The following is a 26833-nucleotide window of genomic DNA, read 5'->3' on the forward strand; positions in this document are numbered from 1 at the left end:
TGTCTGCTGCCGAGGCTGGGCACAATGAGCTGCTCTGCTCAGTGCAGCTCCGGCCCCAACGCTTGCTTCCCCCTACCATGTTTTCTTGTGACATACTCCCCTCATTCCCCAATAAAAGACCCCTAAAGAAATAAAAAATAAAGGGTCCAGCACGATAGCCTAGTGGCTAAAGTCCTCACCATGCATGCGCTGGGATTCCATAAGGGGGCCAGTTCTAACCCCAGTGGCCCATCCCATCGAGCTCCCTGCTTGTGGCCTAGGAGAGCAGTGGGGGATGGCTCAAAGCCTTGGAACCTTGCATCCACGTGGAAGACTCAGAGGAAGCTCCAGGCTCCTGGCTTCAGATTGGTGCAGATCCAACCATTCTGGCTTCTTGGGGGATAAATCAATGGATGGAAGATATTCCTGTCTCTCCTCCTCTCTGTATATCTGACTTTACAATAAAAACTAATAAACCTTAAAAAAAAACCGATTTTTTAAAAAGGGAGCTATCGATCTTGCATGAATGTTGCCTTATATCAGAGAAAATATATGTTATTTGTACTTCTCAGACTGACCCACTTCACTGAGCACAATAGTCTCCAATTGGGACCATGTGGTTGCAAATGGTAAAATCCTCTTCTTTTTAATGGCTGAGAAGTTGAATTATTTAACTTTTTCAAAAACATGCATGTGGACCTAGTGGCTAAAGGTGCTCGCCTTGAATGTGCTAGGATTCCATACAGGTACGTTTTCACATCCTGGCTACTCCACTTCCCATTCAGGTCCCTGCTTGTGTCCTGGGAAAGCAGCAGAACGTGGCCCAAATCCTTGGGATCCTGAACCCATGTGTGAGGCTGGGAAGACATTCCTGGCTCCTGGCTCCTAGCTTTGGATGGGCTCAGCGGCTACCGTGAGGAGTTAACCAGCAGAGAGATCTTTCTCTCTGTTTTTCCTCTCTGTAAATCTGCTTTTCCAAGAAAAAAAAAATCGAATAAACATTTATAAAAAAGCTATGCATGGGGCCCGGCGCGGTGGCGCAAGTGGTTAAGGTCCTCGCCTTGCACATGCCCCGGGATCCCATATGGGCGCCGGTTCTAATCCCGGCAGCCCCGCTTCCCATCCAGCTCCCTAAAGCTTTGGGACCCTGCACCCGCATGGGAGACCAGGAAGAGGCTCCTGGCTTCGGATCGGCATAGCATCGGCCGTTGCACTCACTTGGGGAGTGAATCATCGGACGGAAGATCTTCCTCTCTGTCTCTCCTCTCTGTATATCTGCCTTTCCAATTAAAAAAAAAAAGCCATGCATGGATTTCAACCATTACTGATGCAAAGTAAGCTTACATTTAAAAAAAATTGCAACTTTTGAGCTGGACATTGTAGTACAGTGAATTAAACCACTTCTTGGAATACACACATCCCATATGGGAGTGCAAGTTCAAGTCCTGATGGCCTCTCTGCCCCTGGCTTTGAGCTGCTATGTGGGAGAGCTGGAAGAAGTTCCTGGATCCTGGCTTTGGATCAGCACAGCACCGACCATTGGAGTCAATTGGGGAGTGAATCATTGGAAGGTCTTCCTCTATGTCTCTCCTCCTCTGTGTATATCTGAGTTTGCAATAGGAAGGAAGGGAGGGAGGAAGGAAGGAAGGAAGGGGCGGGCTTTGGATCGGCACAGCAGGGCACCGGCCTTTGAGCTCACTTGGGGAGTGAATCATGGGACAGAAGATCTTCCTCTCTGTATCTCCTCCTCTCTGTATTTCTGACTTTGTAATAAAATAAATAAATCTTAAAAAAAAAAAAGAAGAAGAAAGAAAGCCAGCCAGCCTTAGATTGTGCTGTCCTAAAATTTAGCTTTACTCATACCAAAGTAAAGGATGTTACCACAAATACTGCCTACCATGTCACAGGATAATCAAAGGGATAAAGGAAACAGTATACACAAATGCTTCTTTATTTATTAGAATCACCTTATTTTAAATATTTTAATGCAACCTTTTTTTAAAAAAAAAGATTTATTTCTTTTTATGAGCTAGGGCAGATCAGATTTATAGAGAAAAGAGACAGAGAGAAAGATCTTCCATGCACTGGTTCACTCCCTGGATGGCTGCAGTGGTCAGTTTTGAGCTAATCTGAAGTCAGGAGCCAGGAGTGTGTTCTGGGTCTCCTATGCAGATGCAGGGTCACAAGGTTTTAGACTGTCCTCTACTGCTTTTCGTAGGCAAGCAGGGAGCTGGATGGGAAGTGGAGCAGTCAGGACATGAATTGGTGCCTATATGGAATGTTGGCACAGGCAATGTGAGGATTTAGCCATTGAGCCATTACACCAGGAGCTTTTAATTTTATCAATAAAAGAATGCAAAAAATTTCTTCAGTTTTCACCTTTGCAATTTACTTCAGAGTGAAGGCAAACCCAGCACCTTTGCTCCAATCATTCATGTAATGTGTAAAAATAATAATTAGGAAAAGTATTTAACAAACACTTACAGCAAGCCAGACAACGGTAATACAAGCAGAGTCGTCTGCCGCTCAGCCTTTTCAAGGATGATTTTACTCCATGTCTTTATTGATAAACCAGCTGTTCATGCAAAAAGGTGACCCATTGGCTGCTGGTACATATTGTGATCACTGTATTTTCCCCAGAAGCCAAGGATGAACCTCTTGCACAGCAATCCAGTAATCCAATCTAGCTCTCTCTGTGTAAAAAATGCCTGATGGGCATTATTTGGTACAGGATGGAAATCTGAGCTGCACATGGCTCCCTTTGGATACTTTTGTTAAGATCATGCAATCCAGCAGAGCATGCTAGAGTTCTGCCAAATGAGTTTCAACTACCAGAAAAACTAAGGAGATTCACTGGGCTGGAAGTAAGAGATAGTGACACAAAGAAAGAGAACAGGGGTGCAGAGAGAGAATATCTTCCATTGGCTGGTTCACTTTCCAAAATCTTGCTACAGCCAAGGCTGGGATAGGTTTAATCCAGGAGCCAGTAACTCTACCTGGACCTCTCAGGTGAGCAGCGGGGACACAAGTACTGGGCCATTATCATCTGTCTCCAGATGCATTAGCAAGGAGCAGGACTGAAAGCAAAAAGCCAGGATCCCAGCATAGGTAACCTAGCGGCTAAAGTCCTTGCCTTGCATGTGTCAGGATCCCATATGAGTGCCTGTTTTAATCCCCAGAGCCCTGTTTCCCATCCAGCTCCCTCTCTGTGGTCTAGGAAAGCAGTCGAAGATGGCCCAAAACTTTGGGACCCTGCACCCCTCTGGGGGACCTGGAAGAGGCTCCTAACTCCTGGCTTTGGATTGGTGTAGCTCCGGCCGTTGGCTGCCACTTGTGGATTGAATCATCAGACAGAAGATCTTCCTCTCTGTCTCTCCTTTTCTCTGTATATCTGACTTTCCAATAAAAATAAATCTTTAAAAAGAAATGAAAGCAAAAGACTCAGAATTAGAATTGACCCTGCACTGTGGGCTTCCAGTATCTTATAAACACCTTACCCTGCTACACCACAATGCCCTCTCTAAGCATCTTTTTGTTATTAATGAGAGCTGGCATAAATCTTACAGAAACTTTAAACACACAGAAAATTTTACAAGAGCCTTTTATCTCCACCAATACCCACTTCCTTCAAAATTAGTATAGCCCATTACAATCAAGTTCTGATTTTTTATCATGAAGACAACTTTAAAACTTCATTTTAAATACCAAATATGAAGTTATTTCCAGAAAAAAAATTAGAGATATACTTCTCATTTTGTTAAGATTGTGCTTAATTCACCTTTCGGGAATTTATCACTCTGTATTACAAAATGACAAATGTTTGGATACTAATATGTCCCTGATTTATAAACATAGCCTAGGCCATCATACTCTTCAAACCATGTAAAAGGTATTATACTTTCCTTCCTTCCACCTTATGCCTATCTCAGTGCACACTCCAAAAAAGCATCTACAGTAGCAGTGTCTTTCTCTCTCACTTCTACTAAGCTCTTCTTGGCGTGGTCAGAGTTAGATCCACAATTCAAGGTCCCTCATCACAAACATTTTGACAGCATTGGTTGTTCCACTACCTCCATTCATCTTGCTTAACAAGAACATTGAGCAATGAAGAACTGCTAAAAGACACCCAGACTACCCAAGGGTTCAACAGTTAAATGGAGCTACAGTGGGCTGCATAATCACCACAAACTACTATACCTACCTCCCAGTCATGCCTGTCCCCAGTAATCTCCCAGGACATGTTTTTGAATAGCAATCTTTTCTGTCGGGCTTCGACCACTGCACACTATTCCTAAATACAAAATAGGTAAAAACCTATTATACTAAAATATAATTTTCAATGTATGTATGTAGTCTTTTGTTACTCAGCTTTCTATGTCTCATACAAATGAGCGCCGATGTCTCATCTTCAGTAGTAAAATTCTGAAGCAAATGTCAACTTCCACAATTTTTTGTTATAGAACATTTTACATAGTGCACTGTACAAGGTAATACTTTATATTTTCTGATAGGATGATTTAAGAGATGCCCATAGCCCATCTTTTTGCAAAATTGTCTACTCTGGCAAAGAGCTGTTTGAATATCCATCTAGCACACATATGCAGTTTGAGTACTATCAGAGTCTATATTTTCAGCTGTAATTAATAAAACCCAATTCCAGCAAACCCAAGATAAACAAAAAAAAGCCCTGCATTTTTGCCCCTTCTAACTAAACAGCATGATTCTTTTCTACATCATTCAGAGCTACTATCTAACCTTTTTGTTGGACCTGATGAAAGCACTGCCCATGGTTAACTACTACTGACCCCTTAGACTGAGACCCTGTGCTAAAGTCTTCATCTCTGTGGTTGCTATGGAAACTGTCCCCTACCTCACTCTCTACAACCTATTCTGGCTCTCTGTCTCCTCACCGCACTCTGTTCTGCTTGCAAAAGAGGAGGCCTGAATGATTCAAATCTGCAAACTGGGAGGAGAGGGCTCGAAGGAAAATACAGTGGCACACTGACTTTTGTCATATGGGGTGACGTGCCCCCGCCCTTTGATGTTCTGCCAGTGCTCCTATCTCTTCATCTTTGCTACCAAAGGGAAAAAAAAAAAGATTTCCAGGTTTCCAGAGTCAGGCTGAGATCAGTTACAGAACAGACTGGCCGTTTTGCTCTAACAGGATGGCTGTGTGAAGTCCTTGACGTGCACACAAGGCCGACTGCTGAATCAGGTGTGGCAGTCTCTTCTACCCTGTACCATATCCAAAACAGAAAACAAAAAACAAGTGCTGCTCCAGTTCTAGGCTGAAAGAGAAGCCCTCTATCGAATGCATACTTGGGCAGAATGATTTAGGACCCCGGAAGACGCTATATTCCAGAGTAGACAATGGGGAATGGAGAAGATACACCTCACAGCACCATTTTCTCAGAAACATCGCTCAAGCACAAAATCGTGCCAGCTCTCTTCAGTCCTCCAACCCACCCCCACCCCCGGGCTCTTCAGTGGTACTGTCAATCTCTTTTTCGGTTCAAATGTTGCCCCTTTGACTTGTGAGGATTTCCCCTACGCTCTCCTGAGGTAATCTCTATCACCGTGTCACATCGCTTGTAGTAGGTAGGGAGTCCAATCCCCCCACGCTGCAGTGTGAGCTCACCGAGCTCAGCAGAGATGGAGACCAGCCAACCACTATCTTTGGAATAACAACTCACCAGGGACTCAAGGCCGGAAGGTCATTCTGTCCCCTCCAGGACTGCGCAGCCTTTCCTGGGCACTACCAGAGCCTGGGGCAAGGACAGGGAGACCGAGGACGCAGAACAGCACTCGGGCAGCCAGAGTCATCAAAAAAAAAAAAAAAAAGTGCCAGACCACGAGCCTACTACACAGATACAGGAGGCGCCACAACAAGGCTGAGGCTGACAGGGACAAGATGGCTCCCCTCAGGTCGGGCGAAGTTGAGGAGTCGTCAGTCAGTACCGTTAGGTACCCGTCCTAACTAGAAGCTTCTTTTCGGCGCTTTTAGCCCCTCCAGTGAGCCCTCATCCCCCTCTCACGTCGGAGCGGCATCCCTCTCAGCACAACGAGGGGGGCTGAGAGGGAGCAGCCACCACCCCCTGGCGGAGCCACGCCGCAGAGCTCGCGCGGCCCGGCCCTCAGCCCGGCCCCTGCGGCGCCGACGCCCCGCCCCCTGACAGGCCGCAGCCAATGAGCGGCTCCTGCCGCCGGCCTTTAAGAACCGCGCGCACTCCCGCTCGCGGCGGACGCGGCCGGCCTAGCACTCCGTCGGCGTTTCCATGGAGACCGAGGCCCGGCCCGCGCGGCCTGGCGGCGTTACCATGGAGACAACGCCAGGGCTGGGGCTCCGAAGCCCCGGCTCACCGCTGCCTCAGAATCCCGCCGAGCCACTGTGCGAGACCAGGACCCCAGCGGCGGCGGTGGCACGCTGGGACCTGCGAAAACATTCTTTGCTCATCGTGATCGGCGATATCGGTACTGAGAGTCAGCTGAGGGCCGTGCGGGCCCACCTTGAACAAGGTGAGCCGCGGTCCGGTCTGTGAGCTTTGGGACTTCCACCCGGGGGGCTTCTCCACCATCTGCATTCACCTCCCAGCGTGCAGTCTGCATCATCCTCCATCCCTAGTTGTGAACTACCTGGACTCCGAGCCCCTGGCACCTGCATCTTCCTTGTCCTGTGTCCGTAGCCCCTGGAGCTGCTAACAATCTCGCGTCCTCATGCTTCCCGCATCCCCGCGGTATTCCGCAGTCGATATGAGCTGGGGGAAGCTCTGGGCCGGGTCTCTGGACACTCCCCGGTCCCCGTCACACCCCTCTCCTGTAGTTTGGGGCCACAGATGGTGAGAGTCCTCCCCAATTCCTGGAGAATTTGGATCCCTACCTTCCTGCGTCTTTGCTTAAGAGTCCCGGAACCGCCTGGAGTGCTTGCTTAACTGCCGCTGCGCACAAATCTCAAATCTTTTGACTGTCGGTGGCCGGCCCTAGAGTGACCTTCGCTGCTACCAGCGCCTCAGTGCTCTCCTCCTCCCTCCCCACTTGCTGTGCCTGTGGCGCAGTGCTGCGGAGCCTCCTGAGGTGGAAGCCAGTTGCTGAGGAGTGGAGGCAAATGGGGGTGGGAGAATCTGGAATCCTACTTACATGTGAACTTCCAGTAATTGGGAATAGGCTTTTTGGTGGCACCATTTATCGCAGCCTGGGCAACCTGGCAAAGAAAATTCCCACCTGTAGACTCGTTTGTGATAGAGTTTAGTGCCTTCTCTGCCCTTTTCTGGCATGTACCTGCTCTGGAAAGGTACAGGTCGAGAGCCATTTCCAGGTGCTGGCCACGTTTTTCGAGCTGCGAGTAGATGCTACCATGGCCATCATGACCACCCCGACCTGATCCAGCACCCTCTTTGTTTCTTTTCTCCCACAGGGATTCTCTCCTGGAACATTGACTTGTCATCCTTTGACTTGAACCAGCAGTTGAGACTCTTCATTACCAGGCACCTAGCTCACTTCTCCTCAGAGGTCAAAGGTTAGGACAAGTGTCATTTTGTGTCAGTTCTTTGGGGGAGAGCCGGTCACAGAAGAGCAGAGGTCCAGCCTTGCCCTCAGACCTGGCCTTGTGGGGTGTTTGGGTGGGGACAAAAGAGACGCACTCCTGAGGGCAGCATCCATTAGCAGGGAGTCCACTGCTATGCCATTTCCGGGTTCTGGGGGACACTTGGCAGACAGGTGGTAAGATGGAGAGGGAGTGGGAAGGACGTGATTTTAGTCTGCCATGTATGGTTTGCGGACAGCCGTCGCCATGCGCTAGTGGAATGAGCTACTGCTCTGATCATTCCCCCATGTGGAAATCTGCAGTCTTTGAGTTCTTTTTCTGACCTTTCCCAGCCTCCTTACTTCCCTTTACAGAGCCCCCTTTTCCAGACTTGTGTTCGGCATTTTCCCTCAGGCTGCACAGCCTACTTCCCAGGTGTCAGGGTTTCTGGGTCCTCTATGGGCTTAGCAGATCTCCAGACTGAGCAAAATCCTGATGCCAAAGGCTGACGAGCATCATCAAATCCGGGACGGAGGGTCTCCAGGAAAGGTTTTTGTTGTTTTTTTTTTAAGATTTATTTATTTTTATTGGATAGTCAGATTTACAGAAAGAAGGAGAAACGGAAGGATCTTTCATCCACTGGTTCACTCCCCAAGTAGCTGCAATGGCTGTAGTTGAGCCAATCTGAAGCCAGAAGCTACTTCCAGGTTTCCCACATAGGTGCAGGATCCCCAAGGCTTTGGGCCATCCTCTACAGGCCACAAGTAGGGAGCTAGAAGGGAAGTGGAACAGCCAGGATACAAACCAGTGTCCCTATGGGATCTAAGCACACGCAAGATGAGGACCTTAGCCACTAGGCTACCACAGGGGGCCCAAGGTGGTTTTTTTGTTGTTGTTGTTGTTTTTAGATTTATTTATTTATTTGTTTGAGAAGGCAGAGTGACAGGGAAGGAGGGGAAGAAAGAGAGATTACCTCTACTGGTTCACTCTCCAAATGGATGCAACAGCCAGGTCTGACCCAGGCTAAATCCAGGAGCCTGGAACTCCCTCCACTCCTCCTCCCAGCGTGCCACAACAGCCACTCTCCTGGAGTTACAGTCAGACTTTCTGAGGTCAGAGTTCGCACAGCAAGCAGTTTTCCATTCTGCTGGGTGGGATAAGTGGGATAGAGATTTGGGGAAATCAGATTTTTAGGGATTCTCATTGTGTGACAGATATCTATGGAGAGATGTAGAAAGCCCCACTTTCCCTAGTAACAATTTCAGGCATTTGCTCATTGGTAAATGTTGACACAGCAATTCATACAGTCTTGTGGAATAGCAAATGCATCCAACTTGACAGCAACTGCCACAGAATGACTTCATCTCTTGAAAGAATCATTCAGTTATCCAGGAGATAGTCACCTCTCCTCTCCCTGCTTCTCCCCCAGCTGTCAGATCTGTGATCATTTCCTGATGCTGCTGGAATGTTGAGGGAAGCCAGTTTGATAGAACTAAAGCTGCAGGGTCCTAGGAATATGTGTAGCAATTTTAAAAATTGAGGCTAGCATCTTCCTAGGGTGTTTGGCTTCCTGTAAAGCTAATCTCCTCCTCCTGCTGAGGATTCATGCCATGGCTTCCTCCACTGTCCCTCATGATTGAAAACTACCATTTGACCACTTAGTACACCTAGCAGCTTTGGTGTGAGGCTGAATGAGATGATGATGGTGAAATCTGAGGGTTTTCTGTCGACATTGATAACTCACACTGAATTCTCTAACCTTGTCACTTAGACCAAACAGACTTGAGAGTTAGGCAGTTTTTGAGAATGATGTAAAGAAATTCTGAACTCTTGGTGGGATTAAATTGAAGGGATCCTTGGGAGATGCATACCGATTTTCAGGTACTTCTCAGCAACAAACAGTGGCTGATAAGTCCCAGCTAGAGCATCTTAGTTACAGAGTTCGACTGTACTGTCCTCATGAGGCCTTAGGACCCTTGGCATGAAAGAAAGGCTTCCTTTCCTACACCCCGGTTCCGTAGGTTTAGATGTTTTCATGGTAGCCTGTGTGAGTCCCTGAAGAATAGTGGAGAATTTCCTGGAAAAACCCACACAGCTCAAGACAGCCGCAGCCCCACCCCTGCTGGCTCCTCTTTCAGCTGTCCCCACAAACAACAGTCAGCCCTGGAGCAGCTGCAGACACTGTCCCTTTAGCCTCTTGTTAGCGACGAAGAGGCAGAGGGAGCCAGGCAACTGGCAGGCGCTCAGGGAGATGTGCCAGTCAGTGCCTTATGACACGACCCTTTCTGTCCACTCCAGGCTAAGTCACCATCCGTACCACCAGTCCCAAAGTGCTGCAGCCAAAATGCCAGGGAAGAGGTCACAAATGTACCCTACAAAGACAGAAAAAGCACCAACTATTCTTGGTGACTGCCATCTCCACATTCATCTACCCACACATGGAAAAGAAGGGACCCAATACTCTAAAGAGGTGGCCCAGCTCCTTCTAGTGGTCAAATGTGGTAAAAATGTTCACAGGTGGCTTTTGTACCAGGTTGTCTCCCTTGGTAACTTGGGGGGGGGGGGGGAGTTCCTCTGACACCTCTGCAAAAAAACTGTGGAGTGTCTGAGCATTCTAGCTCAAACCCAGACGCAATTAGGGTTAGTGGAAAACCAAGTCTCAGTAATATTCTGAGATCTGTTAGGCTGGGGAGGGACTTCATAATTCATAACTGATATTCTAAGACTCAAACATACAGGCAGAGGAACTAATCTGAAGCCTTCTGACTCTGCATTACCACGGATGCGCTCAGGAAATGACTGCTCTGATCTTCCAGGACCAAGGGCGTCGTGAAGTAACAATGCAGCAGTTCATTGCCTGGGCAATTGGGATCTACACTGTTGTCTGAAATCGGAAAGTAGGAACACGGGTAGGGCTTAATGTCACATCCATCAGGCACCTCAAGTTCAGGGTTTACCTGAGAGCTAAGGGTATTCAAGGGTCTGTGATTCTGAGGTAGGGGTTCCCTGATGGCCCAGATGACTTATTAGAAATCTTGCATCAAAAGGGGAGCTTTCCAGTGGCATTGGTACAGTCCAGGCTTAGGATAGGAATGGAGCACCACTTTTATATCTTTTTTATGCTGTCCCTCCCTCAGCACTGGAGGATGAGATGAATCTGAACTCCACCATCTGGGAAGCAAGGTCTCAGAGAGCAGCACAATTAGCAACAGCATGATCATGTATGTCTCAGGTTCAGGACTTCTGAGCTCACTTTGTGCCTGAGCTCATGCCTCTCTCTTTTCTCTGGCATCTCATCATTCCATTGCAGTAGAGCCTAGGAACATGGCAGCGAGCTTGTGCTTGGCAGGTGGCTATTCGGAGGCTGAGGGCTGAAGGAAAACTCCATGGTGAGCTGGAACCATGCCCCCAGGGTGTGGTGCTTGGGGATGACAGCTGACCACAGGGTGGGCTTTGGACAAGGCTAGGAAATGCGATTTGACTTGTTCTCAAGCCAAAAGTCTACCCAGGTTTCTCTCCTTTATATACTCCAGAGAGCCCTAGAAAGCAGAGAAGGGAAAGCAAACTTGAGATGGGAGGCAATAAGGGCTATGAAGTTGCAGAAGGAAGGTATTTTCCGTTTGTCACACTCTGAACTTGGCCTGGTTTGCATGGTGTACTTCTGCAGATGGCCGCTTCTATCCAAATGGGGCGACTGCCTTGTTGCTGCTTTGCATCCCCGGATCTGAGCAAAAATTCCTCCCCCCTCTGCTACAAGAGTACCGGTGACTCAGCTCCTCCTCTGGCTGCAGTTAAAGGGAATGAGGGATGCTGAGAGCAGAGACTATTTTGGCTTCTCTGACCTTCAGAGGCTGATCTTGGCAGCCTGGGGCAAGGGTGGGGCAGGTGCTGGTGTGTGAGTCTGTGGATGTGGCTGTGCGAAAGGCCTTGGAGCTGGTCTCACCCAGGGAGGGCTGATGAGAGGAGGCCGGGGTGTGTGAGTGAGAGTGGGAGCATCCCTGGGTGGAAGTGAGTGTCAGAGCTCTCCAGATCCTCCTTTGAGCTGGAGAGCACTTGACTAAATCTGAGACAGAAGGAGAGAGTAAGGGCAGCCGGGTCAACAGTAAAAGGATCAGGATAATATACAACAGAGCAGTGAGAGACAAGGAGAGGCTAGGGATCCAACACCCTGCAGCATCAGTGATAGGACTTTTAAAATCCAAAAGCCTGTCTGAGGTTCTAGTTAATAATTGGTCTACAGTGAGGAAACCTTGCTTGGGGCCAGGGCCCTTGTTAACTCCTTCACTGAAAGCCAGAAAGCTCCGTGCCCCTTCAGGGCCTGCCTCTTCCTACCCAATGACTCAAGAATCCCAGGGATGTGTGCTGTGCTGTGGTTACTGTGCTGTACTGTCCTGGCATGAGCTAGCAGGCAGTTCCCTGGGTCCCTGTGCCCCACCTCAGGCATCTTCTCCAAAATTTCAAACTCCTCTCCGGCCCTAGAATAAGACTTTTTCTTCCTTTCCCTGCTTTCTGTAACCTTGGTTCTGAACTGAAAGGGACGAGAATTTCCTGTCATCTGCCCAGCCCACTAGCTTTGCTCTCACAGTCTCTTTGTCTCTGGCTCCTTCAGGGACTGAAGGTCACCCCCTGGATCCATCTGAGAGTATAGGCAGCAGATGGTTTCTAAGAACGGGGAGGGCATGCCTCTCGCCTCCCGGCTCTGGGCCCAAGCAAGTTCTGGGTTTTGGTCTTCTGGCTGAGAATCTTTCTTAACTAAGTTTCTTTACTAAGTCTTTCTTAACTAATGGGAGAAGAGTTGAATGGGCCACAGGTGACAGCCCTGACTGTCCTTGCATTGCTAGACAACCTGGCAACCCTCTCCCCACAGTCCCGCAGCCAAGCCAAGCTCTGAGTACTGATGCTACAAAGGCACAGAAACAGTTAAGTCTCCAGTGCCTCGTCACCGACCAACCCCTCTTCCCCGCCCTGGCGCCGCCCTCCCCATCCAACCCCCCCTCCCCAACTCCCACCCCAAGTGCCGCAGACTCTTCCCTGTAGCTGCCGGCTGAGGCCGGAGCCACCGCCTCCATGAGGGGCTCTCCCCCACGCCGCCACCAAAGGGTAAGACCTGGACCTAAGGGCTCAATGGGGGAAGGGGGCCTGGGGAGATGGACCGAGGTAACAGGGAGGCAGCTGATGCCTCCCGTGGTGCTCCTGGAAGCAGCCCAGTGTCGTGGGCAGGCGAGGGAATGGGGTTGGGGGAAGAAAAAACGGGAGGAAAGACAAATGGTGCTGGCTGTGGGGCCCGCCGGGATTTGGATCCAGGTGGAGGCTGGGCTGTCATGGTGGGGGCGGGGGGCTGTGACAGTTCCCCAGCTGGGTGGGGGTGGGAGACTATTACCCAAGGCAGGAACAGAGTGGGGTGTTGCAGGCTGTGCCTCCTGGGTGCCAGAGGAGTTTGGGAGGTGTAGGTCTTTGACCAGAAGCTGGAGGAGCTGAGAGAAAAGGGAGAGGTTAAGGGCAAGTGTCTAGCAAGGAGGGTCCCTGGGCGCGGGTCTCGGGACTGCTGCCTTGCTCTGAGGCTGGGGGTGAGTGGGCCACTGGTTTTTGCCAAATCAGAAAAGCTGCGGGGACACTGTGGAAAAGGGTTATTGAGACTTGGCATGTGCGTCCCTCACAGACCAACTGGTTTGCAATGGGCTGGCCCCTCACCGGCCCCCAACCTCGTTCACTGCCACCAGCTTGAGATGAACTCTAAGCCCCCCTTGCCGACCCCCTGAGGTCCCTCCAGAGATGGAGAATGCTCTCGGCCAGCAGCTGCCTGGCATTCCCAGCACTGTCAACCCCACAGGTCCCCAAGTGTCAGCCCCACCCCCGCCTCCCCTCCGTTCTCTTCCCAAGATGGGGGCTCTAGAACAGAGAAGCCAGTTTCTTCTCCCTCTCGGCATCCCCCCCTCGCACCCCCCTCCCACATGCAGAGGCAGCCAAGAAAATGACTTGTCATGCTGGGGTGGGGGTGGGGGCGGAGCTGGCGCTGAGCTCAGCGCGCACACTCGTGCGCACACACTCACACACTGCGGCAAACTGCAGCTGCCGGCCCCCCCACCCCCACCCTGTCTCACTGCAGAGACACCTGCCCGCTCTTGGCCTGCCCAGCCCAGCGCCTCCGCCTCCTGGTGGCAGACTCCTCTTCCTTGAAAATGGAAAAACCGGGCAGTTCCCATCCTTGGGAGGGCTGAGGGAAGCGGAAGAGAGAGAGTCGGGGCTTTCTCTCAGGCCTGCAGAATACCTAAAACAAGTGTAGCTGCAGGTCAGAACCACCCCCAGTCTTAATATAGGGTTGGGACAGTGTCCTATGCTAGGCTGGGTGCTGGGATCAGAGAAGTTTGATTATAAAGAGATGGGGCTGGGGGGAATCGGGTGTATGGGATGATGTCCGTGTATATGTTTCTAACCTCCCGGCGCAAATGCGTGACCTTGTTTTGAAGGGAGCTCCTGCCCTTCTCAATCCCAGCCACTTAGAGCTGGTTGCTCCAGGGACCTTGATGTCGCTATCTGTGCAAGCCTTGACCCTGCCTGCCTCTGAGGAGGCTCTCTGAAATGACCTCAGAGGCTTCCTCCATTCCCAAGTTGTTAGATGCAGGAAAACCCTTGAGCCCCTCTGGGGCCCAGGCTTCTGACACTAGCCATGGGGGTCATTTTCACCCTGTAGCTGTGTCTGTCCACAGGCCTGTGCTGTATTCTATCTGACCCTGGCACTATAGCTGTCTTCTGTATGACAAAGGCCCCAGAGGGCGGAGAGAGGAGGACACAGGAAATGGTCTAGGGTGAAGATTATGAGCCCTCCCAGTGCCAGGATGCTCCCGCCAGGCCATCCCCTTGCCCGTACCATGTATTGACTTCTCTGTAAGGTTAACTCCATCGGGTGCTGCTGTTGGTGGGGATACAGCAAGAAAGGGACGCATTTGTGCTACCTGCGTTTGTGACCTGTGATGTGCTACATGGCTTACTGTTTCATGCAGGTCTGGAGAAGGAAGTGGAGAGGGGATTGGGGAAATGTCTGGCCTTTTCCCACAGACTGGAGGAAATCCTGAACCTCTCCTTCCTGATTTATGTGTTTCTTTTTGGTGAACCCCTTACTCTCTAGTCTCCATGGTAAAAGGTGCATGGGTGAGAGGCAAGGAGAAGAGAAGGTATTGACAAGGCATGGAGCATAATAAGAGAGTGAGCTGGAAACAGGGAGTTGGGTGAGAACAGGGTGACTGTATGCCTGGGAGTGCAGGCTGCGCCTTCCAGGATCCAAAGGCTGCAACAGGAAGTTACAATGCTATGTCCATTCGGCCTGTTAACCCCCAAGAATTTAGATAACATGGGTGTCCTGGAATCTTCTGGAACAGGAGTTCTTTCCCTGGGTGGCAGATTAGACTCTGCAGACTCTACACAGAAACTCCCCAGGCTCCTGGTTTTCAAATGGTCTTCCAGCTCAGAAGGCCCAGACAGAGACCAGCTAGCATAGAGAGCTGAGCGAGGCGTATCTCCCAGGAGCCCTCTCTCCAGCCGAGCGCTCCATCCCCAGGCAGCACCAGGAACTCGATGCTCTAGAGAGACAAAAGCTTCTTGTCCACAGGGAGTCCCAGGCAGAGGGAAAGGGGCATGGGCAGCAGAGGCTGGGGCCAGTGAACGGAGGGAGAAGGCAGCAAGTGTGGGAGAAGGAAGTGCTGGAAGAGCCACGTCCTGCACCCTATTCAGTGGGTCCAAGGAGAGCCTGGCTTGTTTTTTTTCCTCAAGCCCTATTTTATTTTCTTTCCTTTTTAAAAATTTTTTAAATTTATGTTTTTGTTTAAGATTTATTTTTTTTATTGGAAAGTCAGATTTACAGAGAGAAGGAGGGACAGAGAGGAAGATCTTTTGTCCAATGGTTCACTCCCCAAGCGGCCACAATGGCCAGAGCTGCACCAATCTGAAGCCAGGAGCCCGAATCCTCTTACGGGTCTTCCACATGTAGGATATAGGGTTCCAAACTTTGGGCCATCCTCGGCTGCTTTTCCAGGCCACAAGCAGGGAACTAGATGGGAAGCAGTGCCACTGGGATTAGAACCAGCACCCATATGAGATCCTAGCACATGCAAGGTGAGGACTTTAGCTGCTAGGCTACCACACCAGGCCCTGGGACCTATTTTCTGATGTCACATCCCTTCCTGTGCCAAGCATTGCCTCTTCATTTCAGCCTCTACCTGCTCTCTTCACATTCTTCCGTCTCTCCCCCAGGCCAGAGGACTCTCTGCCACCAGGGCGAGAGCCTAGAAACAGTCATCCTGGTGAACCCCAGTGCCGACAGCATCAGCTCTGAGGTAAGGCCAGAGCCTGGACATTGTCCAGGGCCTGCTGTGAGCGCTCCAAGCCACCCTTGTCTTTTGCCTATGTTCCTGCTACAAGGTCAGCAGCCCCCAGGTTCCCTAGAGGCGTGGTAGGAGGGTACCACTAGAGAACAGGTCCACACAGTACCGAGTGTGGGATATGGGAATAGTCAGTGTGTTTCCTGGGTTTCCTGCATCCTTGACCATCTGGACCCCTCCTTCTGTCCAGGTTCACCATTTCCTTAGCAGCCCGTCGGCTCACAAACTGCTGATCTTGAGTGGGCAAAGCTTAGAGCCTGGGGGAGACCTCATCCTACAGAGTGGCACCTACTCCTACCAAGACTTTGCCCGGGTCCTGCACAACCCAGAGGTGAGTTCCACATCCAAGTCTCTATGGACAAGGGGCTGTGGAGCAGGACTTGAGCCAAGGGGAGGGAATCCAGGGAAGGTCAGATCTCCCTTAGTGCCTGATGCTTAGGGGCCCTTGGTAAAAGATGAAGACAAGCGATTGCCTCTGAGTTTGGCTGGCAAGCCCAGTGACCTGATCAGGCTTCTGTCTCCATTCCTTCAGATTGCACAATTGCTCAGCAATAGAGACCCTGGGATCCAGGCCTTCCTCACCGTGTCCTGCTTAGGGGAGGGTGACTGGAGCCACCTGGGACTATCCAGTTCCCAAGAGACCCTGCACCTCCAGCTAAACCCTGAGCCCAGGCTGCCCACTATGGATGGCGTGGCTGAGTTCTCCGAGTATGTCTCTGAGACTGTAGATGTGCCATCCCCTTTTGACCTACTGGAGCCCCCGACCTCAGGGGGCTTCCTCAAACTCTCCAAACCTTGCTGCTATATCTTCCCTGGTGGCCGCGGAGACTCGGCTCTCTTTGCCGTCAATGGTTTCAACATCCTGGTGGATGGCGGTTCCGACCGCAAGTCCTGCTTCTGGAAGCTGGTGCGGCACCTGGACCGAATTGACTCGGTGCTGCTCACGCACATCGGGGCTGACAACCTTCCAGGCATCAATGGGCTCCTACAGCGCAAAGTGGCCGAGCTGGAGGAGGAGCAGTCCCAGGGCTCGAGCAGCTACAGTGACTGGGTAAAGAACCTCATCTCCCCCGAGCTGGGTGTCGTCTTCTTCAACGTGCCCGAAAAGCTGCGGCTGCCGGATGCCTCCCGGAAGGCCAAGCGCAGCATTGAGGAGGCCTGCCTCACTCTGCAGCACCTCCAACGCCTGGGCATCCAGGCCGAACCCCTGTACCGTGTGGTCAGTAACACCATTGAGCCGCTGACCCTCTTCCACAAGATGGGTGTGGGCAGGCTGGACATGTATGTCCTCAATCCCGTCAAGGACAGCAAGGAGATGCAGTTCCTCATGCAGAAGTGGGCGGGCAACAGCAAAGCGAAGACGGGCATTGTGTTGGCCAATGGGAAGGAGGCCGAGATTTCGGTGCCCTACCTGACCTCCATCACGGCTCTTGTCGTCTGGCTGCCAGCCAACCCCACGGAGAAGATTGTGCGGGTGCTTTTCCCAGGAAATGCTCCCCAAAATAAGATCTTGGAGGGCCTAGAGAAGCTTCGGCACCTGGACTTCCTGCGCTACCCCGTGGCCACCCAGAAGGACCTGGCTGCTGGGGCTGTGCCTGCCAACCTGAAACCCAGCAAAATCAAACAGCGAGCCGACAGCAAAGAGAGCCTCAAAGCCACTGCCAAAACAGCCATGAGCAAGCTGGCCAAACGGGAGGAGATGGCGGAAGAGGGAGCCAAGGAGGCCCGCTCAGAGATGGCCAAAGAGTTGTCCAAGACAGAGAAGAAGACCAAGGAGTTGACTGAGAAGCCCCCAGAAAAGCTGGCCAAGCCCGAGAGGGTAAGGACCGAGTCTAGTGAGGCACTGAAGGCAGAGAAGCGGAAGCTGATCAAAGACAAGGTCGGGAAGAAGCACCTGAAGGAAAAGATTTCTAAGCTGGAAGAGAAAAAGGACAAGGAGAAAAAAGAGATCAAGAAGGAGAGGAAGGAGCTCAAGAAAGATGAAGGCAGGAAGGAAGAGAAGAGGAAAGACACCAAGCCTGAGGTCAAGAAGATTTCCAAGCCAGACCTGAAGCCCTTTACCCCTGAGGTACGGAAGACACTCTTCAAAGCCAAGGCCCCTGCCAGAGTCAAGCTGGACAAGAGCCGGGGTGCCCGTGGGGAGAAGGAGCTGACTTCTGAGCCTCGGACGCCCCCGGCCCAGAAGGGAACTGGGCCACTCCCTGCCGTCAGTGGGAACCGGGAACTGGCCTTGTCCTCCCCGGAGGACCTCACGCAGGATTTTGAGGACCTGAAGCGGGAAGAGAGGGCTTTGCTGGCTGAACAAAGGGACCCGGGGCTGGGAGCGAAACTGTCCCCTATGGAGTCGGTAGAGGAGGGCCTCCCCAGCACAACTCTCGAGGGACCACAGCCCTGTGTCCCAGAGCAGGAAGCAGAGGAACGGGTGGTAGAGAAGGAAGCTGTTCCAGAAGTCCCTGGGGTGCAAGGCAGCAAGGACAGGGGCCCAGATTCTGGGGCTGAAACAGAGGAAGAGAAAGAGACCTGTGAGGAAAAGAAGCAGCCGGATGCCGAGAGGCTCCCAGACAGACCAGAAGCCAGAGAGGAAAGCGAGCCCGAGGTGAAGGAGGATGTGATCGAAAAGGCCGAGTTAGAAGACATGGAGGAGGCACACCCTTCAGACGAAGAGGAGGAGGAAGAGACGAAGGCTGAGGGCTTTTATCAAAAACACATGCAGGAAGCTTTGAAGGTGACTCCCATAGGTAAAGCAGCTCCTGAGGGCCGGGAACCGGGTCTCCAGGCCAGGGCCCCCGAGAAGGAGACCTCGTCATTCCTAAGCAGCCTGGCCACCCCCGCAGGGGCCACCGAACATGTCTCCTACATCCAGGACGAGACAATCCCTGGCTACTCAGAGACCGAACAAACCATCTCAGATGAGGAGATCCATGATGAGCCCGAGGAGCGGCCGGCGCCACCTAGGTTCCCCCCAAGTACTTTTGATCTCCCTGGGCCTGAAGGTGCCGGCTCCTTTGAAGCTGGCCAGCCTGTGGACAGCGTCATTCCTGTTACCTCTAGCAAGGGCTATGGGGCACCAGAGACTGAACTCCCCTATCCTTCCAACCTGGTGGCTGCCCCGCTGGCTGAAGAGGAGCACGTGTCCTCAGCCACTTCTATCACGGAGTGTGACAAGCTTTCTTCCTTCGCCACATCTGTGGCTGAGGACCAATCTGTGGCCTCACTCACAGCTCCTCAGACAGAGGAGACAGGCAAGAGCTCCTTGCTGCTTGACACGGTCACTAGTATCCCCTCCTCACGCACTGAGGCCACTCAGGGGTTGGACTATGTGCCATCAGCTGGGACCATCTCACCCACCTCCTCGTTGGAGGAAGACAAGGGCTTCAAGTCTCCACCCTATGAGGAGTTTTCTGTGACTGGTGAGTCAGACAAGAGAGGAGAGGTGGTGGGGAGAGCCTTGCCTGGAGAGAGAGCCGTGGAAGAGGAAGAAGGAACGGCACATGTAGAGATGGCAGAGAAACTTCGCCGTCAGTACGGCGCCCCGATGTTCGGAGCCCCCGGGCATGCCCTGCATGGGGAGCCAGCCCTGGGAGAGGTGGAAGAGCGGTGCCTCAGCCCTGATGACAGCACCGTGAAGATGGCCTCCCCGCCGCCATCTGGCCCCCCCAGTGCCACCCACACGCCCTTTCATCAGTCCCCTGTGGAAGAAAAGTCTGAGCCCCAAGACTTTCAGGACGAGGATTCGTGGGGGGACACAAAGCCCACACCAGGTGCGGCCAAGGAAGGTGCTGCAAAGGAGGTAACCAAGCCAGGGCCTGAAGAGGGCACAGGGGGAAAGGAGGCAAAGGTGTCTCCTCCCAGGAGCCCCCAGGCCCAAGTAGCAACTGTCAGCACTGCAGGGGAACACTCAGGCCACACCAGTCCACTGCTGCCAGATCAGGGCAGGGCAGCAGAATTGGAGACCACAGAGGCAGGAGAGCCCACAGGTCCCATTCTGGGAATGAAGACTCTTGCTGGAGATTTGAGGCCGCCACTTCAAGAATCCAGTGAACCTCAGAAAGACAAGGTCCCTGGGTTTCCTGGCCAGAGCCTCTCTCCTGAAGATGCAGAGTCCCTCTCTGTCCTCAGTGTGGTCTCCCCAGACACTGCCAACCAAGAGCCCACTCCCAGGTCTCCCTCTGGCCCAACAGAGCAGCGTCTACACAAAGACTTTTGGCCAGAGGCATCGCCACAAGACACTCAGTCACTTTCCCTCTCCGAAGACAGTCCTAGCAAGGAGACGTCTCTGGATATCTCCTCAAAGCAGCTCTCTCCAGAAAGCCTTGGAACTGGAACCCTCCAGTTTGGGGAACTAAGCCTTGGAAAGGATGAAAGGGGACCCCTGATGCAGGCTGAGGATGCTTCTCACCTCTTATCTCCTTCTCCTATTCCAGAGCCTCACACAGCCACACTGTCACCTCCCAGTGACATCCCAGACCTCAGGGATGAGAGTCCTGACAGGAAGTCACCTGCTAGTTCCTCCTTTCATCCTCCACTGTCAGGTGATGAGAAGCAATCACCTGGGGTGCTCTCAAGCCCTGGTGAACACATTATAACACCTGAGAGCTCCATCACCAGGAGTCTTGAGTCCTTCCCAAGCCCAGCCATGGAGGACATCATCATGGAGTGGGAAGGGAAAGCTCTAAGGTTGAAAGACAGTACCCCAGAGCAGAAGGACAAGGGACCTGAGCCAAAGGATGACATTCTGCAGCTGGAGGATGTCACTGAAAAGCACAAGGACACAGCCACCTGGCAGAAAGAAAAGATAGTGGATGAAAAGGACAAAGCCATGAAGCAGCAGGACAGAGCTTTAGAACAAACAGGCAGAGACTTAGCACAGAAGGACGCTACCTTGGAACATAAGGGCAAGGTCTTGGGGCTAGAAGACAAAGACTTAGAACACAAAGACAAGGTCCTTGAACTGAAAGCTGAGATCCCTGGAGAGAAAGAGAGGGCCTTAGAACAAAAGGGCACTGTGCTGGAACAGAGGGACAAAGATTTAGAGCAGAAGGAGAAGATTCCAGAAGAGAAAGACAAAGCTTTAGGACAAAAAGCCCAGGACACTGAACATAAAGACATGACTCTGCAGGACAAGGTCCCTGAACCAAAGGATAAGACCTTAGAACACGTAGACACAGCCCCTGCTCAGAAAGTCAGGGCTGAAGAACAGAGAGATAAGGCCTTAGAAGAAAAGGCTCATGCTTTAGAACAACCATGCCAAGCTTTGGGAAAGGAGGAGAGGGCCTGGGAACAGATTACTATGGCTGCTGAATGGAAAGACCGGGCTCTGGAAGAGGGCAAAGCCCACAGGCAGCAGGAGAGCCTGGTGCAGGAGGAAGAAACCATGAAGCTGAAGGAGATCCCAGGGGAAAAGTCCCAGGAAAAGGTCCAGGCTGTGGAACGGAAAGAAGAAGCTCCACTAGGAAAGACCAAAGTCCTAGAGCTGGAAGAGAATATAGGGCAGCAAGGCAAGTCCCCAGAGCAGGAAGAAAAGTACTGGAAGGAGCATGTTGTGGTCCAGGAGTGGCAAGAAACAGCTCCAGCCAAAGGGGAGCCAGCCGGGGAGCTGAAGGAGCCTGCTCCGGCCTGGGGAGACACTTCTCCGGAGCAGGAGGTCAGGTACTGGAGGGGACAGCAGGATGTAGGCCTGGAACAGGATGCCTACTGGAGAGAACTGAGCTGTGAACGGAAGGTATGGTTCCCTCATGAACTGGACAGCCAGGGGGCTCGTCCACGCTACCCCGAGGAACGTGAGAGCACCTTCCTGGATGAGGGCCCAGATGACGAGCGGCAAGCGTCCCCACTGGGACGCACACCCCGGAGCCCCTGGACCTCAGACTTCAAGGATCTCCAGGAGCCCTCCCCGCGGAAGGGCCTAGAGGTGGAGCGCTGGCTCGCTGAATCACCTGTTGAACTGCCACCAGAGGAAGAAGACAAGTTGACCCGCTCTCCCTTCGAGATCATCTCCCCTCCTACCTCCCCACCTGAAATGGCTGCACAGAGGGTTCCTCCGGCCCCAGGGCAAGACAGCCCCAGCCCAGAGCCTAAGCCTGTGTCACCCCTGAGGAATGAGCCTGCCACACCTTCATGGCTGGCTGACATCCCACCGTGGGTGCCCAAGGACAGGCCCATGCCCCCGGCACCGCTTTCCCCAGCTCCAGCTTCCCCTACACCTGCCCCAGAACCACACTCTCCCGCACCCTTTAGCTGGGGCAAAGCCGAGTATGACAGTGTGGTAGCTGCAGTGCAGGAGGGGGCAGCGGAATTGGAAGGTGGCCCATACTCCCCTCTGGGGAAGGACTACCGAAAGGCTGAAGGGGAAGGGGAAGAAGGTGACATGGAAGCCCCTGACAGCAGCCTCCAGGGCCCTAAGGCTGTAGAAGCCAGCGGGAGCCACGCTCCCAGGGAGTCCGAGCAGACTGAACCTGAGCAGAGAGAGCCCACTCCATATCCTGACGAGAGGAGCTTTCAGTACGCAGACATCTATGAGCAAATGATGCTCACCGGGCTTGGCCCTGCGTGTCCCACGAGGGAGCCGCCCCTCGGAGCAGCTGGGGATTGGCCCCTGCGCCTCTCAACTAAGGAAGAGGCTGCTGGCCGCGACACACCTGCAGAGAAGGAGCTTTCATCTCCTGTCTCACCCAAGAGCCTCCAACCAGACACTGCAACCTTCAGCTATGCAGCCCTTGTGGGACCCACCGTACCCCCCCGGCAGGAGCCTGAGCCAGGGCCAAGTGTGCAGCCCAACCTCTCTCCACCTGCAGTGCCCCCTCGTGCCCCTGTCCCCCTGAGCAAAGGTCCGAGCCCCCCTCTTAATGGTAACATTCTAAGCTGCAGCCCAGAGAGGAGGACCCCATCTCCCAAGGAATCTGGCCAGAGTCCCTGGGATGACAGTGCTAGTGACTCGGAGCTGGAAAAGGGGGCTCGGGAACGGCCGGAGAAAGAGGCCCAGTCCCCAAGCCCCCCTCACCTTGCGCCTGCAGCATCCCCAACCCTGTGGCCTGAGAGCCAGGCACACGCTAGTCCTTCATTGAACTCACAGATGGGGCCTGCCCGACCCAACCTGGACTTCCCTGCTTCTGCCTTTGGCTTCTCCTCATTGCAGCCAGCCCCCCCACAGCTGCCCTCTCCAGCCGAACCCCGTTCAGCTCCCTGTGGCTCCCTTGCCTTCTCTGGGGACCGAGCCCTGGCTCTGGCTCCAGGTCCTCCCACCAGAGCCCGGCATGATGAGTACCTGGAAGTGACCAAGGCCCCCAGTCTGGACTCCTCACTGCCCCAGCTCCCATCACCCAGCTCTCCTGGAGCCCCTCTTCTTTCCGACCTGCCACGACCTGCCTCACCAGCCCTGTCTGAAGGCTCCTCCTCTGAGGCTACCACTCCTGTGATTTCAAGTGTGGCTGAGCGTCTCCCTCCAGGCCTGGACGCTGCAGAACAGGGGTCTGGGCAGCTGGCCCTGGGTTTGGAACCAGCTGCCCAGAGCCTCTGGGATCGCACTGCTCTGAGCACAGCACCCTCTTCTTCCCTGGCCTCGGTGCCAGCCCCGGCTCTAAACCTGTCTGGAGACATAGATGACAGCAGCCTGCCTTATCACCTGGAGTGTTCAGGGGCAGACACTAAGAAGCCAGGCCCCTCCCAGGGTCCCCCTGATGACCGAGCAGCCAATGGACCAACTGAAACCAGCCCCCAGCCACCAGGCCCTGCCATATCCAAGGCTGAGAAAGAAGAGGCTGAGGCCTGTCCTTCCTGGGAACGAGGGGCCTGGCCTGAGGGAGCTGAGCGGTGTTCCAGGCCTGACACACTGCCCTCTGCAGAGCAACCACTGTGTCCTGGAGAAGATGCCGGGGACCCTACCCACAGCATGTCTCCTGAGGTGGAGGCTGGGCCCCAGGGCTGTGCTGCTGAGCCCTGGCCCCACCGTGGGGAGCTCTCCCCATCTTTCCTGAATCCTCCCCTGCCACCATCCACAGATGACAGCGACCTCTCAATTGAGGAAGCTCGGCTGGTAGGGAGAGGGGGGAGACGCCGGGCAGGGGGGCCAGGAGCCCCTGGGGGTCCATGCCCTGTGGCTGATGAAACGCCCCCCACGTCAGCTAGCGACTCAGGCTCCTCCCAGTCAGATTCTGATGTCCCACCAGAAACTGAGGAGTGCCCATCCATCACAGCCGAAGCAGCCCTAGACTCAGACGAGGATGGGGACTTCCTACCTGTGGACAAAGCCGGGGGGGTCAGTGGAGCTCACCATCCCAGGCCTGGTCATGACCCACCCCCTCTCCCCCAGCCAGACCCCCGCCCATCCCCTCCCCGCCCTGATGTATGCATGGCTGACCCCGAGGGGTTCAGCTCAGAGACTGGGAGAGCAGATAGGCTACGGGAGAAGGAAAAGGTTCAGGGGCGGGTTGGGCGCAGGGCCCCTAGCAAGGCCAAACCAGCATCCCCTGCACGGCGTCCGGATCTTCGGGGAAAACGATCACCCACTCCCGGCAAAGGACCTACAGACCGAGCCACCCGGGTCCTGCCTCGGCCACGCAGCACTCCAAGCCAGGTCGCTCCAGCAGAAGAAAAGGATGGACACAGCCCCATGTCCAAGGGCCTGGTCAATGGACTCAAGGCAGGACAGAGTAAGTAGATTATGAGAAGGATTGTGGGCTGGGACTTGGCTGGGGGCTGGACAGAAACTCCACGGGGGGGAGGGTGCAGGGGGAGAAGAGACAGGAAAGATTGGCAATTTATCCTGGCTTGTCTCCACAGCAGCCTTAGGTTCTAAGGGTGGCTCTGGCTCCCCTGTGTACGTGGATCTTGCCTATATCCCAAACCACTGCAGCGGCAAGACTGTCGACCTTGACTTCTTCCGTCGAGTGCGCGCATCCTACTATGTGGTCAGTGGCAACGATCCCACCAATGGTGAGCCAAGCCGGGCTGTGCTGGATGCCCTGCTGGAGGGCAAGGCCCAGTGGGGAGAGAACCTCCAGGTGAGCAGCTGCCCATGGTTTTTGGAGGCAGCAGTGGCTGTGGCCCCTACTCTACCAGTGCCTTTCCCACCTCACTTACCTTCTCGATGGCCTCATGTCAGGCATGTCCTGTCTCCCTTCCAGGTGACTCTGATCCCTACTCATGACACAGAGGTGACCCGTGAGTGGTACCAGCAGACACACGAGCAGCAACAGCAGCTGAACGTCCTGGTTCTGGCCAGCAGCAGCACTGTGGTCATGCAGGATGAGTCCTTCCCAGCGTGCAAGATTGAGTTCTGAAAAAGCCACTATCCATTCCCCAAGGATCTGCTTCCCCCACTGCCCTAGCTCCTTTAGAGAATGGCTGCTGCTGAGACCTCCCTCTGGGGTTAAGGGAGATGGGAGCTGGGGCAGTGAACAAGGATGTATCATGGTGGGGCTTAGGCTGGGCTATGTGGAAGGGGTTGTCCTCTCCCTCATCCATTCCTGAGAGGGGTCTCAAAGCTAAAGGTAAGAAGGGTAGGGTAGAGAGAGGACAAAAAACTAGAGTAGGAGGTCATCTAGTGCCCAAGAACCCTGGAGTGTGACCCTCTCCTAGCACTGCCCATTGCTAATATTAGATGGAGAGACAGGATGGGTCTCAGAGAGCAGCCTCCTTCCTCATGGGGCAACAGTCAGATTTCCCCACCCCAGGGACATCTTTATCCCAATCTATTTATTTAGCACCCCAGAAATGATCTCTAGTAACAACGTATATGACCTGAGGATACGATACTGTCTGTGAGGTGCCCAGAGCTTTACCCCTTCCTCTTCCCATTAGGATCTGGCTTCTAGCAAGGGTCTGGGGTACACTGCTGCTTCTTTCAGTACCTGAATGTCTCAGTCTAAAACTTGAAGCTGTTAAGACCAACAGACTGGTGAGAAGAAAGAGGAGCTTCTCTTTCCATCCCTGTTCCAAACCATTCACATCCTAGGGCTGTGCCTAGACCAGGCTTACTGGGCAGTACAAAAAGATGAGGAGAGCCCAGCCCCAATCCCTCAATTCTTCCCAGCTCCTTGATCCCTTTGAATTTTCACCCATCTCATCCCAACAACCCTGATACCTACTCATCCCCTGCTTGGCTTCTCTGCATGTGGTCATCTGCTGTGGCCTGGTGTGTAATGGGTTAAAAATAAGCCACTGCTTGACATCCCAACATCTAACACCCTAGCGATGTGTGACTCCCCCAACCCCCAGCATTCCACTATGCCATCCTGCAGCTGATATGGGAACGCTGGCTCCTCTTCAAACTCAGTCCTTGGACAGTGGCTCTGGGAGGTAGAGGCCAAACCAGATGACTTGGGGAAGAGGGAAGGAAGGAAAGAGACAGTTGAGCTACAGCTCAAGCTGCTACAGAGAAAAATGGAAATAGGCTGAAACTAACACTCCAGGAGAAGACTTTACCCCAAGCAAGCCGGCGAGCAGCCCTGCCAGACTCCTGCTGGACTGAGAAACCCAGGTGCTGATCGTCATCTGGGCTTGCCTTCTCTGCCAAACAACTGGAAAACCAAAATGAGGCCACCTATGTTCTTCCCAGCTCCCACCCCTCCCGTGCTGCTGCGCTCTGCTCCACCCTACACTTCCCTGCTATAGTTCCCAGCTGCTGTATTGGAGCTGCCTCCGACTCTAACAATAAATCAAGTTCATTGCAGACGGTGTGGTGCTGCTTCGGCTTTTTCTGACTCTGCCTGTATCTTAGTTTCTGGACCCTGGCTTCCACCTCTCACCTTCAAACAGCATTGTCTTTCATCTTGGGACCCTTTTCTGATTGCTGGAAATAGTTCCAGGACCCAAGGGAGCCACAGTAAGAGACTGGGTGAAAAGGTAGGGGAGTCAGCACCATTGCTGAAAATGGGTGCGAATTCTTGAGTATGGGGACTAAGTGCCTGGGATGGGTACATCTGCTTGCTTTGGGGGAGGGAGGAGAAGAGGGCCTTCTGGG

At 53.1% G+C, this 26833-nt stretch overlaps 1 protein-coding gene across 1 annotated transcript; it reads left to right on the top strand.

Annotated features, from left to right (window-relative positions):
• Positions 1–6254: 6254 nt before the first annotated feature.
• MAP1A (microtubule associated protein 1A) lies at positions 6255–26542 on the top strand. Its single transcript, XM_040969401.1, has 7 exons — positions 6255–6495; positions 7391–7492; positions 15746–15828; positions 16064–16204; positions 16406–24521; positions 24652–24872; positions 24996–26542. Exons 1-7 carry the CDS (start codon positions 6255–6257, stop codon positions 25149–25151), a joined length of 9060 nt encoding a protein of 3019 aa, XP_040825335.1. The 3' UTR covers positions 25152–26542.
• The last annotated feature ends 291 nt before the right edge of the window (positions 26543–26833 follow it).

This window comes from Ochotona curzoniae, unplaced genomic scaffold (assembly GCF_017591425.1).
Source record: "Ochotona curzoniae isolate NIBS_2020 unplaced genomic scaffold, NIBS_Ocur_1.0 scaffold_4701, whole genome shotgun sequence".
Lineage (NCBI taxonomy): Eukaryota > Metazoa > Chordata > Mammalia > Lagomorpha > Ochotonidae > Ochotona > Ochotona curzoniae.

What these genes read in the sequence shown, in the direction of transcription:
- MAP1A (XM_040969401.1), top strand. Translation starts at nt 6,255, where the DNA reads ATGGAGACCGAGGCCCGGCCCGCGCGGCCTGGCGGCGTTACCATGGAG. An exon ending in TGGACTCAAGGCAGGACAGA is followed by an intron (nt 24,522 to 24,651) that starts GTAAGTAGATTA and finishes TTGTCTCCACAG; the next exon opens with CAGCCTTAGGTTCTAAGGGT. An exon ending in AGTGGGGAGAGAACCTCCAG is followed by an intron (nt 24,873 to 24,995) that starts GTGAGCAGCTGC and finishes TCTCCCTTCCAG; the next exon opens with GTGACTCTGATCCCTACTCA.